Genomic DNA, 15,860 nt, shown 5'->3' with positions numbered 1-15,860 from the left:
GAGTCAGAATGTGTGCTTGTAATTTTTGAGCATAGGGGTGGGCGATCTGGCCAAAGGTCAAATGTCAATCTTTCGAGCTTTATCACGATCCACATTGTTTCCACTGATTTTATTGTGAAAGTCCTAACCGGAAGTAACAACGTCTTCTTCCGCCGCTTTGACACCAGCTCCAGATGTTAGCCAGCTAGCAGCTCTTCCTCAACAATGTTGTCTGACATGTACAAACTGAGCCACAATCAATCACATTTCTGGCTGAGCTCATATGGAGGATTCCTCTGGACAGCACAGTTATTTATGAGGTGTTTAAGCGCTTTGATTTGACAGTGAAGTCGCTGCTAACCAGCTGCTAACCAGCCGCTAACCAGCCGCTAACCAGCTGCCCCGCCTCCTGTGAGCCGCCTTTACCGCAGGTGTCTCATTGGCTGGTGATGTCAGCTCTTGTTCGGCTCAGGTGAAGAATATAATAATATATAATAATATAATATAATATAATATATGTCTGTGAGCCAAATGCAGCAGGCTGCAGAACAAGGGCCGCTGTCGCCAGCTGCGGTTAGCAGGCTAGCCGCGGTTAGCAGGCTAGCCGTTTAACAGGTGGCAGTGGGCAGGTTAGCAGCATTAACCCTGGACATTAACCAGGGCTCTCTGAATATAGCAGCTTTAATGAAGGCGTCTGTACATTCATATTAAAAGTTGATCATGTGCCACAGTGAGATCACCCGCCTCTAGTTTCACAGTTGTCTGCACAAAGATTTGAACAAAAGCACAACTTCTGTCTCATGGTCTCTGCATCAGCTCACCACTGGTGTCTCCAACAATAACATCACTTCTCAGAGATTCAGCAGCTACAAAAACTCTGTTCAACATATCCAGCGTCTCATTTGTGCCGAGTTTCCCTCTTTGCAAACAAAACAACAAGCATCAATATTTCAGTTAATTTCTCTTATGATGCAAAGGACTCGTCCTCCAACCAAACAGGATCTGATGAATAAAGTTAACTCTCTTACCTTCGGTGCTGCAGAGGAGCAGATCCGCTGGAGGCTGTTGACAGAGCAAAGCCTCAGTTTCTGCCTCATGTTTGTTTGTCGCTGCTTTTTAAAGAAGAAGACGCGCGTTTTCTGCCCAATCAGCGCAGGAGGGCAGCGGATAAACAGCGGCTCTCTGCGGCTCTGCTGCTTCCTCTCTCCTCCTGCTCCACCGGCCTCCACACCGCCGCAAGCATCAGCGTGTTTCTGCGTGTTTGTTCCAGGTTTATATTTCTTACATTACTCACATCATTCTGGCAAAGACTCGACCGAGTCTGACCAGTTTGTTTCCGGTTTGTCTCACGGACACACGGGAAATATTAAAGCAGAAACATGAAGGCCAGAAACAACAGGAAGTGCCAGTAAAGGAAATGTTCATAAACTGCAGCGGTGAGTGAAGGTAGAAGCCCAACAACAGCTGTGCAAAGTTTAACTTACTAGTGAATAATAATCACAACATTCAGAAACATACAGTTCATTTTGAATAAATAAAAGGCTGAAATGTCTCCAGTGCTTCCTGGGCCCCAGGAACAGTGAAGTCTGTGTCTGAAAACACGTCACTCTGTCCTGAAGCTGGAAACCAGAGAATCCTCCAGAGACAACACAACAGCACTGACTCTGAAATGTTAGCAGCTGTGTCCTCCATCAAAACACTGATTAAAATACATGACTGGAGGAAATATAATGAAATAAACGACTCACTCAGGAACAAAGGTGAGATCAGCTCAGCTGAAGGACAAACAGAATGAGCTCAGGACACAGAGCAAAGAAAACTCAAGACACCTGTGTGAGCTGCCCAGTTCTCCACCTGTGCTCCTCAGCCCAGCAGTCATGTGACCCCACTTCCCACAGGACACTTTATTTAAGTACCATTTAAAAAGAAAATGCAGTACTCCATTTTGCATTTTCATTTTCACAGACTCATGTGTGTTCTCATCTACGAACATATTAAAATGATGATTTTCAAAGACTGAACCTGCTGTGCAGTGACAGGATTTATTCATAATGAACAAACAGCTCCTCAGGCCACTGCTTTTACATGTCACTGTGCTCTTTAGGGTCAAAATGAAAATGCACTCAGTCCTCTCATTGAGGCAGGTCATCAGTGAGGACGTCACTTCCTCGTCAGTTGTAATGTTTCTGTCACTGGGGCAGTGGTTGTAGCTTGTTGCCTGTCAGGAAATGACCAGAGATGAGATTTAAAGATTTTTAAATGTTTTACAATAAGTGATAAGATGCTGAGGGACAGTCTCATCTCATCAGTGAGGACATCACTTCCTCGTCTCTCGTCACTTTATGGGGCAGTGGCAGCAGCTTGTTTTACCGTCTGTGTCTTATAATACAACTCAATGGAAATTACCAGACATATGAATTTATCTGTGGGCGTGAATCTCCATCAGCTGAGTCTGCTCCCTCTGCAGCTCCACCTTGATCCCTCACCTAAATGCACTCTTCTTCTCAGTCAGCAAGATCTTGAATTCATTTCAGATATAAAGCCTGTAAAATGATATGAGGTTGATGAGTGTTTGATCACTTCCAGTGGTGATTGCACACACAGTAAACTCAGAATAACAAACCTAAATAAATGCAGGTGAAAGACCTTGTAAATGTTTGTTGTCTCCATGTTGCAGCTCTGAGAGTCACTCAGCAACAGTTTGACTGATAAATCAAAGTTTAGGAGGATGTGCACACAATGAACGCACTCGTGAACGCGCAGCAACAGGTCGAGAACGTTTTTCGCTCGTTCTCATTGCCCAAAGGCATGATGGGAGTGACACTATTGCGCAGTCTCTATGGGCCGCAACCCGGAAGCCAGAAACTTTTTCGGCGTATGCGCCAGACGAGCAACTTGTATTGAACTGAATGGCGCCATTTTTAGATCCGTCATCCAGTTCTTATAATACATCCATGATTCGTTGCAGTGATTTTTTGAGCCTTGATTTGGAGACGGACATTTGCAGGTGTATGTGGTTTTTATTGAAGAACACAGAATAAATTGAAGGTCTTGTGGTGATTATCGCCGCTGAATTTTGCACAGGGACGCCAATCCCCTCTGCGCCATGTGCTGATCTTTAGCACTGTGCCCCTTGTGTTCCACCCATGGATGTATGATAATTCATCCATGGTATTATCATGTTTCCCAGAGCATGTTTCACCTATGGTTTGTCACATATGGGCTGTTGTTGGGGTGTGTGCGATGCTTTTGAAATAAAAGTAAAACACTTTGTACGGATTCTGACTCTGAGCTAAATAAAGCCTTTGTTAGTCTAGCCACCGTAACCGGTTACTCATTCAAAGTATTTATATTGAATAGTAGATAAAAAGCCATTCGCGATGTAGAGTTGTATATGATGTAATGTGTGACCCCGCTCTACAGATAAATCACAAATAATACACATAGTATTTGGTTGGCTGGTTGTAAATTTCTGTTATCGATTAGTCAGCCTGGCGAGACTAACAAAGGCTTTATTTAGCTCAGAGTCAGAATCTGTATCAGAACAAGAAATTATTTCACTGTCGTTTCAAAAGCTGCGCACACACCCCAACACCAGAACAGACGCAAATGTACAGATATCTCTATCAAGAGGCTCCTGCAGCCGGAAAACGGTATGTGAGGATGGAGCTGAGGGATCACCACCATTTATTCTGTGTTCTTCAATCAAACCCACGTATTCCTGCAAAGACATTTTGTTTACGGCCGCCTCAAAATCACCGCGACTCACGTTTGCTCCTGACTTCCGGGTAGGCGGCATAGGCCACTTTTACAACTTCCGGGTTGCACAAAAAAAAAAAAAACCCCACAAAATTGAGAGGTGATTTTGCAAAACAAAATCGCCATTATAATTAAATAATTAATTAATTGCATTTAATAATCAGAGCATTCCCAATCTCTCAAAACCAGCAAGGGGAGGCGCCTGGAAACAGCTGTTAATGGCCTCTCTCTCTCTCTCTCTCTCTCTCTCTCGTTAACTGCCCCACAGTTCTGTTAACAACCTTAAAATGCAACAGTCAAGAAACTGAACTAAGTGACATGTCCAGTCTGTCTGTCGATCTCCTCCGCTCTGTTGAGTTACAGCGCGGCACCTACACACAACCGGCAGCGTCAATCAGTGGCGGGGTGTGTGAGTGCGCCTGCGTTGCAAGAACCAGTTATATAAGGTTATACATGTGGAACTACGGCGGGGCAAATTAAACTTAATATTACTTTACTACTACAAATAGCGATGATAATAAGTTAAAATATTCATGGGAAAACAAGACAAACATCGTCTTGACATCAGCATAAACAATCATGATCTGTCGGCACAACCTTAGACTGTAATAAAGGCAAAAGCCTAAATAAAATAAAATAAAATAATGCTATTGTTTTTTTCTAATGTTCTCTCTGATCGAGCATTTTATAAGTAAATATAGCTGAAATCACAGCACAGTCTTTGTCTTTAATTCATGTCTTTGATGATTTCACAATAGGCGGTCCAGCCACATCCTACTAGATTTTGCCCTTGTCTTGTTATTTCACAGCACCGGTTGAATTCTGTAACAACGTGTTTCATCAAATCAAATTTTTCTTGGTTAAGAAAACCAGCTTTGAAAGGCAACATTTGAAATAATATCATACTATCCTACTTCTTGTCACAATAATAGTTTATTGTACATTACATTAAATTCAGCTGTATGTCTTAAGCTTTATGTCCAAATGGTCTGTTTCCAGAGTACATTTTTTTTCATTTCAAAACACTACTTGTATTTTATGACACTGGGTTTCAGGACATTTTGGAATAAAACTGCTGCAAATAAATAAAAATTATGTATTTTGGTGAAGCAGGATTAAATACCATTTCATACCATCTTTTCACAATAAGAGTTTTAAAAATATATTTCACAACTGTATTAGATAATAAAATGTATTTATTCATCTAACAATACATGAATTAAAACCAAATTATGTGCAGAAAAGTGTTTTATGGCATTTGGTCTCCATGTATTCAAATGATAGTTCATGTCTTTATTTCAAACATAGGTATTTAGTGGTGGTTCAGCTTCACAGTTAGAAAATCACTTGTTTATAAGATTCAAAATATTATGTTGATAAAGAAGAGGCCTTTATGTTAAACCACCAGCAACAACAGCAACATGTCGAACTTACCACTACATAAAAAATGTGAAATTTGCACACAGAATGAAATCCACAAACCATCAGTTTCTGTAATACTGTTTTATTATTTTTTCACATTTTTATCGACAGAAGTCAAGTATCCAAGGCATTTGTAAACAGTGTGTCCACAAATCTACATTTTGCCTCTATTCAGTGTGGCCTTTCAGTCAAAAACACTGTCCTTTTGAAATAAATACAATACTAATAAAAAAAAGAAGAAGAGGATAGTAAACTAACCTACATCTGTCTGAAGGAGCTCATACAGATCCAGATTCAGTCTTTGTGTGTAATCACAGTCTTGAAATGATGCCACATTACTACATGAAATGACACACAGATAAAAGCGCCCCCTTCTGTCCAAAAGAGGATGTGAAGGAGGCAGAGGAGGAGAAATGGTCGTTAACGGAGTGAAATCCTGGAACTGGCGTCGGCAGGTAACCAACAGCAACGTCAGAGGTTCCAGAGGAAATCAACGACATGAGGATGAAACACTGAGACCACCTGCTCGACTGATTGTACATCTCATATCTGCTGCCCCAAATACTCACTAGAGCACGAAATGTGGATTAATCTGCCACTGAAAATAGTCCCCAACAAATGCACTGTTTACTCTTGTTTAAGTCATATTTGCTAAAAACTAGTGTCTAGTTGTTTGAGGACATAAAAAGCCCATTTTTAAAAGTAAAACTAGATTCTTTTTAGCTGTTTTTCCAGAGTTGCATCTGCAGGAGAAGCCAATTGGTTTAGAGCTGAGGGCCACAGACAGAGGAGCAATAAGAAAAATATACAACACCACCAGCCTTGTTCTTAACTAAATCAAATCCAAATTATGTCACAAAATCAAATCTGAGAAAAAGTGCTCTCATCAAATGCAAGGTCCACATTTAAGATTTACAAAGGAGTTATGGGAATGATGGTCTCAACATTTCATCCTCATCATTTATGGTCTGACACCGCGACACCAGCTGAACAGGAGCGTCACGTGAAACAAACGGAAACAGCCGTTTCAAAATGTGAAATGTAGGCACAGAGAAAACAGAACGTACAGTAGGTGGATGAGTATCTTGGTGCTTCACTAACACTATACAGATCGACACAGGAGTTAGTTGTGATTTGTATGTTGTTCTTGCTTTACATGAAAATGGAATGTTGTGTTATGTGTTTCTAGTCTAGTCTACTGTGTTGAATACTGAAACCATGCGTCAGGTTTTCTTCTTCACTGCTTTTCTGCAGGCGTACGATGATAACCGACTACATTCCCCTCTTATTGTTTATTGAAAAGTAGTTCCTTTGTGTCCCTCAGACTTTTCTTCATTGTTCATAATCATTATTGTACTATCCCCCACCCCCATCTTCAAAGTTTATCTAGATACCACAAAAAAAAACACATCTTTTAACACAAAACGTGAGCTCTGATATACATCTGTCTACATCAGTTCAGATTTTTTTTTCTTCAATTAAAAGTTTTTTTCTTAATCACTGGAGCCTTGAAATTCATCAAAAAACACATGAATTTGTGTGTCTCATGTTATTGTTTTAACATTTCCAAACAGATGTGAGCAACAGTTTCCCACAGAATTATGACACAAAGTTTGAAAAACCCTTAAGACTGTTTTGAAGACATTTCCCAAATCCTCTTGTTTATCCTGCAAATATGAAAAATATGGAAGTTGCTCCATTCTTTGAACCAAACAAAAAAGATCTACTGTATTTTACAATTGTATGTAAAAATTAAAAGTAGTAGTGCTTAAATTTTTGATTAAGACGGACCTTTTGATTTTGAGTCATTGAAGCATGACAAGCAAGGAGTTGTGTTTTAATCACAGATTACTAGTTGCTGTGTACTGTGTACAAAACTCTATACTTCTTGACCCAGACTTGTCAGTATCACTGAAACTGTCAAGTGTCAAACAACAGCATCAAATGCTTTGTCAGACTCTTATGTATTCTGTAATAATAATAATAATAATAATAGTAAGATAAAATATCTTCATAGGAGAAGTTAAAATTGTTGACAAAAACTGTACATTGAAAAACACTTGAAATGTCCTTGTATCTACTTATAACATTTATGTTATAACATTATGATTTATATTCTATATCATATAATAATGTGTATAAAGCCATTTATTAAATATTCATATTTTGCCTAGAAATGCAGAACAGGGGGTTTTTGTCTGGCTGCAGAAAATCAAACAGGTTACTTCCCTCTTCATCAAAAAAAAAAAAAAATGGTCTTAAGGATTTTGGAAATGTTTTCAAAAAGTTATAAGTGTCACTGTATTACTCAGTTGCCAAAAAGTCACTGGTTGAACTTCTTGAATGTGAAGATTTTGCAGCTTTGCTTTGTCTTCCAAGACAGTAAATTAAAAATTCTTGGATCATCAACGGCATTTCCTTCACTTGTAAAAATACTGATTACGTGACACAAACCTCACAGCCCACACTTCATTTTTCCTGATGAGCATTCTGTTTTGGATCTCGTGATTTGTTTTTGCCTTCCTGTCTCTACATGCTGTTCCACGTCAGACCAGCAGGTGTCCTCGGAGGACAGCAACCGACCCGACTGCATGTTGCATGTGTATATACATGAAACACTGAACCTCTACAGGCAGCACAACAGTCATTAACACTGTATCTTCATTGAGGTCTGAAGATTCAGGATAAACAAGAAAAAAAAACAGTGCAAAAGAGAGATCTGTAACAAAAGGCAGACAAATGATATTTCACACTCCTGTGACACTGCCCATCATGAGTGAGGAGGCTGCTCTTTAGGAAATAAGTCATAATACTGCTTTAAATGAATACTGTGTATGTCCAGGTCTTACAGACATTTAAAACATCACCTAATTTTAGAGAATCATCAAAAATGTTTGCCCCTCAACCACAGTGTAATCAACTGTCACCTTAAAAACTGGACTTGTGTGAGTAACTGATAATTTAACTGCGAACCATTAGTGATTACTTAATTTACAGCCCTGAAATATTTCACTTTCCATTTGTCTGAATTTGTCTATTCCATATAATCATTTTAAGTGGTGCATTTTCAAAAACACAAAAGGATTTTTTTTAAATCAGTGTGTTAAATATCCAAAAAACTAATCTAAAAAAAATCAAGCAAATTCAACTTCCAGGTCAAAAAATTCCAGAATAAATGGATGAAATTCAGACGCCCCATAAGAAAATCAAACATAAACATCCAGGCTTGGTCAGTCATGTCGTCCAACAAAAAAAAAATTCAGAACTACTTGAAACCTCAGACACTTCAGATTTTTTTTTAAATAAGAATTTGTGAATCAGAAAAATAAAATCAAACCACACCACTTAAAATGAAAGAATTCAAACCTCATAAATCCAAATCAAATCAAAGTAAAATATTTCAGTTGTGACAATTCAGTTGCATTTCAATTTCAAAATTAGTATTTAGTTTTTTTTTTTTGTAAAATTCAAATTATTACCGAAACTATTACTCCCAAACTTTCACTAATGTACCAACTAATTAATTTTAGAATTAGAATTAAATGTGGTTTAATTTTAACAACTAAACATAAAAAAATGTAATTTCTCCATTTAAGTACATTTCTCTTCAAAATGCCAGACGTGTTGAAAAATTACAAAATTAGAGGAATTTTGGTTTTCGTGTCCGATGTGATTCTTCACTGCTTAAAAAATAAACATCTAACTAAGTTTTTTGTTTGTTATTGAGTCTCATTTTCTTAAAGCTCTCAGTGTGGTGAGATCATTTCAACAAATCAACCTGTCTCAAGTCACTTTTCTTGATTGCGAAGCAGCGTCTTATCGCTTGAAATAGAGATGCTCGTTTATAGAAAAAATGTTGATTGATTTTTTTTTTTTTTTTTTTTTTTTACAAAGTTCATTAATGACCTTGTAACACCTGACGAAGCTATCTCGCCTCCAGGCTCCATTTAGTATCTGTTCTGGAGCTTTTGATCATAGCACATGAACAGCAGATGTTGCCTGGGTCTCATGGAATTGCGTATATTCAAATGTCCTTTTTTTCTTATCACTTAAAAGACGGCTGCTTTCTACTAGTGAAGCAGTTGCTAAATGGAATCCTTTAAGAGCGCTAACAGAATAGAAATTTGAACCACATCTATAACTCTATGGCAACTTCATCCACCTGCTGAGGAAGATCACCTGCTATGATCGAACACTCCACTACAACAACCAAATGACGCTTGGGGTGAGATTGTTCTGTCAAAAGTCGGGTTGCAATCATCTGCGCTGGAAGATTTTTCACCAGTTCCCAAGAAGACATTTTTAGAACCCAATAGTAGACAAAAAATGACTTAAAAAGAGATTTTTTTACAGTGTAGTTATGGCTTGTTGAAACGACTGCAGCAAGAATTAATCTGCGTAAGAACTTCTTCAACTCCACGGCCTAAACTGTCGAAAAACAACTTGCCTGGGGACGATCTAGTGCTAAAACTCGATGTCAACTGACAGAAACATGATCAACAACATTTTTGATAATCAATTAAACTCATTAATCAAACAAAAACACTAAACATGAAATACTTTCAGCGTCTCATATGTGGAGAATTGCAGCTTTTCTCTGTTTTATAATATTAAAAATCTAATATCTTTTGAGTTTTTGTTGGTCGAACAAAGAAAAAAAACTAATTTGAAGATGTCAACTTAGGCTCAGGGAAATTACGACAGGTTTTTATCACTATTTTCAACTTTTTTTCTCAGATCAAACAATTTGTTGTTTAATTTTAAAGCATGATCAGATTTATAGATTAAAAAAAAACAATCATTAGCTGCAGTGATCATTAGTCTTTTCTATACTTTCCCTGTGATTTAGCTCAACTTCAAAACTTTTCACGACCTGGAAACTGTTGCCTTCTTTTTACTTTCCACATTTTAACTTGCATATATGCAAACTGTTGTCTGGTCTGGCATGTGGTGAAGAAAACGTTTCATTCAGGCAAGAAGGTCATTACCCATAAATCACTGATACTACTGTTCAACAACTGGCCAACATGATGCAGGGCCAGAAACTAACTTTCTATCCAGGATTCTTCCCAAACTAGCAGCTTTTATTTCTGGAGCTGACTGAGAACAGACGACTACACTATGACCTCTACATGATGGTTCGACTACTTGTCTTCCTACATGTTTAGTACAAATGTTGGTGTTGCTGTTGGTACGTGATTGGCTGTATCTCTCATTGAACCTGGTGAGTCTGTCAAGAATGCCAGCGCGCTTTCCCAGTCCAACCTCAAAAAACTTCTCCAAGCATAGTTTTTCTTCCAACTGTGTGGAGGATCCCAGTGACTCGTCCAGCCAAGAATGTGGTCAGGAGGAAAATGCCGATCCTGTTCTTTTCAGGTTAAACCACTTATCAGGATGCCAGTCGGGAGGGGGGGTGGGGGGGCAGCTAGGATATATGGATGCATTGTATGGAGCTGGCAAAAGCCAAACAATCCGACTTCCAGCGGTAATACTACGTGTCATTGTGTCAGGGGAGCAACAAAAGGCCTTGCATCGGACAGGAATGCATTCTGTGCGTGCCAAGCTGCTTAGCCCAGTGACCTGTTGTCCAGTTGGGTTCTTTTCAAATGTTTTTAACCCTAAAAAAAAAAAAAAAAACAACCAAAAAGAACAAAAAATGGACGCTAAACATTATTTTTTTTACATAGCACCATGCCATCGGTTTCCAGTTCTTAACACTTATTTGCAGTGTATCACATTTCCATAGGGTTTTTTTTTTTGTTCCATGAGAGTGCTGATATGCGGTGTCCGGAAAGCAAAAATTGCTGACATGAGGGTGAAGAAATGAAAACAGGAATGAAGAAGAAGAAGCACGCAGACGTGATGTGAGGGGGGAAGCGGGAGGACTGAAGCTGAGGTATCTGTTCCAGTGAGTCTCGTTCTTACACGGTGACCACAGGGACGTCCAGTGTGGGTGCGTTTATACATGTGCTATACATGTGAGGACCGTGGTGACAGAAGGCACATATTGCCGAGGGGGTGGGGATGAGGGGGTGAGGGGGAGTTGGGGTTTATGAGCAATGATCTCTCCAATGTCCCAAGCGAGGGAAGCAAAGCCTTTGTCCGCTCGCTGCACTGGCTGGTGGATGACAAAGAAAACACCTGCCCGCTTTCAACATTTTCACCAACCAAGCAGATTTTTCATGTCACATAGGGGTCTCCGGGCTGAGTGGTCCCCAAATTAGTTCAACTTGTCATCATCCCACCACGGATCTGGAGGTTAAGAATGAATCAGGATCCTCCAGTTAATGGTTTTTGAGCCACACAGGCTGCCGGCACGGAAGCTGTATTGAGTTTTTTACCAGCCATAAGCGTTTTGAGATGAGAGCAGGACGTCCCCGTGATGACTGAGGCCTCTGACAGGGGCTAAACTCCAGCTGACTAGATTTCAGAATAAAAGAGATGTCAGTGAGACCTGCCTCATCGCCCGCCCCCATCTGAAACTCTCAGACGCGGACTGAAACGTGTTCCAGCGACTGGGCCGGCGCGGGGGCGGGTGTTGCTGCGGGTGATGGCGCAGCTGGAGGGGGAGGAGTTATTGCTTTTAGCTCGTTGCCAGGGCAACTCTGGGTGCTGACGCCACGATTGAGGGCGCCGGCGCGGGGCGGAGCGTTGGCAGGCAGAGTGTTGGGGTCGCTTCGTGGGATGTTGACAGGGCAGGAGCGGGTGCGGGCGTGGCCCTTGTGGCCGCCCGGGTGGCAGACGAGGCTGCCCACGGTGTCGACGGGCGACAGGTGGCGCTTGAGCCAGCGCTCCACCCGCTCCTCCTTGTACTTGATGGAGTACCAGGTGAGGAAGATGAAGAGGAAGCCGAGGAACTTCAGGCTGGCTGCGAGGCCAAAGTAGACGAAGCGCAGGGAGGTGACGTCGTACTCCCAGCAGGAGCCGTGGACGCCGCAGTCCTGCTGCCACAGCATGCAGGTGGTGTCAATGACGGCGCCAAAGTAAATGGGTGTCGGGATGTAGGCTGAGTGGAGAAAAGAGGGAAAAGACAGAGAGAAAAGAGGAAGAGAGAAAACATGAGGGAGGAGAGGAGAGAAAAGAGAGGGAGCACAACAAGGAAGTGAAGAAAACAGAGAAGGTGGAAAGAAAAGGGACAGAAAAGATAGAAAGGACAAACATGAGGGAGCGTAAAGAAATCAAAGATAAAATGAAAAGGGAAAGTCAAGAAAGAGAAAAGGAGAAAAAGAGTGAAAATAAGAAGAATAGAGAGAGAAAGACAAAACTCATGAGCAGAGAAATTAGCACATCTGACAGAATTTGACCAAACTGAGGAAATTTCAGTGAGATAAGACCCTGTTTATTTCACTCCAGTGACTCAGCATTGCACATCAGTGATGTTGGAAAATAGAGTCAACATTGCTGTAATAAAGTTCAGAAGACTTATCCTATCTTGCCTCAAAAATGCTGGATCCTACAATTCCCATAATGCAAAAAAAAACAAACAAAAAAAACCAGCTCCACAGCCCAAGTTTGTCACAGTGTCCACTTAATTCATCCTGACAGCAGCTCTCTGGACGTCCTATATATCAATCCAATTTACCTCCTTTCTCCTTATTCAAGACAACAGTGATGTTGAGGCCTTAAAAAAAACAACGTCTCATTTCCTAACGCTCAATCAGCCCGTCGGTCAGCAGTTACAAGACGTGCGGTGCATTTACAGCAGTGCATTTAGCTGATGCCTAAAGTCATAATGACTTATCTTCCTCCGGTGCGCCTGAGCTGATGCAGGTTTTAAAAAGACCGGCATTGGTCTCAGATATTCTACCTGTTAATTTAGACTTTCTTTCAAACCTGGTGAAAATACTGGGTAGTGAAAACCTCTGTCACCATTAAATGATAAAAAATTAGTAGTTTTCTCAGTTTTGTCCTGTTGTCATTTTACTCACCGAGAGTCCTGAGGAGAACAAACTGCATTCCCAGAGCGAACGGCCTCTCCTGCTCCGCTACAGACCTGCAGGGACAAGCAGATGAATGGGAGTTACCAAATAAAAAAAAAACACCGACCATCTTGTATATTTGAGGTGAAACACTAATAAAAAACACCTTAAAATGAAGTGTTTATACATAGAATTGGATCTGAAATCTGAGTCCTACAATACAGAAATATAAAGGAGGCAAACAGGATACAACGTCATTCAGAGTGGCAGCATTTACAATAGAAGAAGTGATAACAACTGTATATGATGACCGCGTCAATAACTGTCTACTGAGCCGTGTGGCTTCATCTTTTTCAGTATTTGAAGAACCAAAACGTTTCTATGAACTTTAGTTGTACTGTGCACAAGCTGAAGGATCTCAAAGAGGGAGGGTGTTTGCAGACTTCACAGAGCTAAGTCTAATTTACCTTTAAGGACATTTAAAGCTCCTGTGAGCAGGATATTTTATGACTTCTTTGACTTCTATTGGTAAAGTGACATTGATCAGGAGGGTTGTCAAATTCTGCCTAAAATCTGAACTTAATCGATGTCATAATCAAAATAATACTCAACACTTAGCAACTTTAAGACCAGATATTAAGTTTTCAGTTGATTTCTGTCTACAGGTGTGTATAAACAACGTTTTCCAAAATGTGCCATTTTTGGCAGCTGAAAACAGTGAAATATAAAATAGTTTATCAACTAATGAAATGTTAGATTTTTCTGTTAAAGATCAACTTATTTGGACAAAAAGAGAAATAAAAATGTTCATGTTGAAAATCTGACTTGAAAAATTCCAATTTTCAGACCAATTAAAAAAGTTTTAAGGTTTGTTGTGAGAAATAAAAAATTTTTTTTTCTGAAAAACATCAGTCTGTGAATGTTTCTGATGAGCATCACTCATTTATGGATTCCCCAGACAAAGAGCGAGTTTCTTCATCTGCTGTGTTAATTTCAGCCTAAAATATTGCTCTCACCTCAGCTCTGAGTTAGAGGGTCATACCTGAGGGTGACGATGATGGCAGAGGGCTGGGCGCAGGCAGTGATCAGCGTGACGATGAAGAGGAAGATGAGGAAGGGGATGAGGGTGCTGCAGGTGCGGTCACACTTCCCCGACACAGCATAGCCATTCTCGTTCAGGTAGGTCTTGACGATGACGAGCTGCAGCTGGTTGCTGCCCTGACCACTGGACGACGGCGTGATGACCTGCCGACTCTGGACGCAGGCGCAGTCTGAGTAGTTACGAATCTGCAGGACAGACGGTGTCAGTGAGATAATCATCAAGAAGACTGGCAGCGTCTCTCAACCTCTGCACTTTGAATCTTAGTAGAACTAAATGACAGTATCCTAAATTTTAAAAATGCACCAGGATCAACTTGTTCAAACTCCAGAACCTGAAATCACTTTTTTTTAAATCCTGTCAAACAGTATCAAAGATAATTTCTAAGCTTTTTCGTGTGTTTTTAGGCCAGCCTAGAACAAGTAAAAAGGTCCCATATTTTATATTTTGTGTTGATCTCCATCAGAAGATACATTTGTGGTTTTAAGAACCAAAAACCATCTCAGTGTAGTTTTACATCTCTTCTCTGAGGCTTCTCTCTGGAGCTCTAGTAACAACAGGTCAGTCAGGTCAGTCTGGCTGTTTTCTGAGGGATCCAATAAAAATACAGCAGATTACAGGTGAACACTCAGAGAAACCAAATCCTGCAATGCTAAGTTCCAGAAGTCCTGACGGCTGGTTTTAAGGCTCAGTTTCTGAATACAGGCTGTGTGCATTTCTCTGTGGACTGAGGCTTTGATACTTTCACAAACACATGGCCATCTACCTTTAGACCTGATGGGACCTTTAATGTGATAACTTTGAACTTTTTAGAGTTTGGGCACTGAAATCACAAAGGTACAACTGCATTAGTTTGTCCTGGTCATCTACTATCCCTGACTCTTACCCCGGTGCTATCATTGGCCACGCTGCTGCAGCCAGCCAGGCAGGGGTTGAAGTACGTGATGCCATCGGAGCCGCAGACCGGAGCATACTCGTGGATTTTACAGCCGCAGTTCACATTACAACCACCGGTCAGGTTCCTCTGGGTCATGGTGAGAGTTGGTCTGCAGAGGAAAAACATGATGAGACGTTTAGGTTTTGCTGTTTAAAACTCACCCACTTTTTTATTGTGTGCAACATAGTAGTAGTAGCAAAGAGTCTTAGTTGAGGTTCTGTTCTGCACAGACAGACTGTTGATAGTTGAAAATCACATGAAACTCTCACCCTCCTTCAACTATCAAGCTGAAGCTAAAGATTACAGAAATCTGATAAAACAGTTTAAAATCAGCTCATTTTCAGGTCTCAGGTCAGTTTTGGATGGATCTTCTCCGTAATCAGCTGAGGCTTATGGGTACTGTAGTATTTTGAACCATCAGCCATAAAAAAAATGATTTGACTCACAAACAAAGTTGAAATAGTTTAAAATGCTCAGAAATAAAGCTGAAAATGCTAAATACTACAGAATGTAAATCAACACTTTCCATGCAACCCCATCATTTCAAAACTTGGAAATCAAATGAATTGTATTTTTTTTTTTTATTTTTTTTTTTTATTCAGAGTTGTTTAGTGGTGTCTTATATGCAGTGGTTCATAGTAAATGCTCATGACTGCTGCCCTGTAACATGCTTTGTGTTAGCAGTGATGTACAATTACAGCTCAGGCTGAAAGGAATTTAATGTTGTCATGAGCTGTGGAATTAG

The 15,860-nt window shown here is 40.3% G+C and overlaps 1 protein-coding gene across 4 annotated transcripts in view; it reads right to left on the bottom strand.

Annotated features, from left to right (window-relative positions):
- Positions 1-252: 252 nt before the first annotated feature.
- The window catches only part of LOC139628694 (solute carrier organic anion transporter family member 5A1-like), a 40,918-nt gene continuing 25,310 nt past the window's right edge, over positions 253-15,860 (bottom strand). For 3 of the 4 annotated variants that reach the window (XM_071490667.1, XM_071490664.1, XM_071490665.1), the window contains 4 exons: positions 15,065-15,224; positions 14,122-14,366; positions 13,089-13,153; positions 5,223-12,166 (listed from right to left, as the gene is read on the bottom strand). In XM_071490667.1, coding sequence (XP_071346768.1) covers positions 11,646-12,166; positions 13,089-13,153; positions 14,122-14,366; positions 15,065-15,224 — 991 coding nt within the window. In that variant the 3' untranslated portion in view covers positions 5,223-11,645. Of the gene's footprint in view, positions 2,198-5,222; positions 12,167-13,088; positions 13,154-14,121; positions 14,367-15,064; positions 15,225-15,860 lie in introns of those variants that run through there. The other variant, XM_071490668.1, reaches the window with a different exon arrangement.

This window comes from Trachinotus anak, unplaced genomic scaffold (genome assembly GCF_046630095.1).
Source record: "Trachinotus anak isolate AG129_WGS33_773 ecotype Australia unplaced genomic scaffold, CSIRO_AGI_Tana_v1 ptg000012l, whole genome shotgun sequence".
NCBI classification, from domain to species: domain Eukaryota; kingdom Metazoa; phylum Chordata; class Actinopteri; order Carangiformes; family Carangidae; genus Trachinotus; species Trachinotus anak.
Note: the sequence above shows the minus strand (reverse complement) of the source record. Positions and strands in the feature narration are given on the sequence as shown.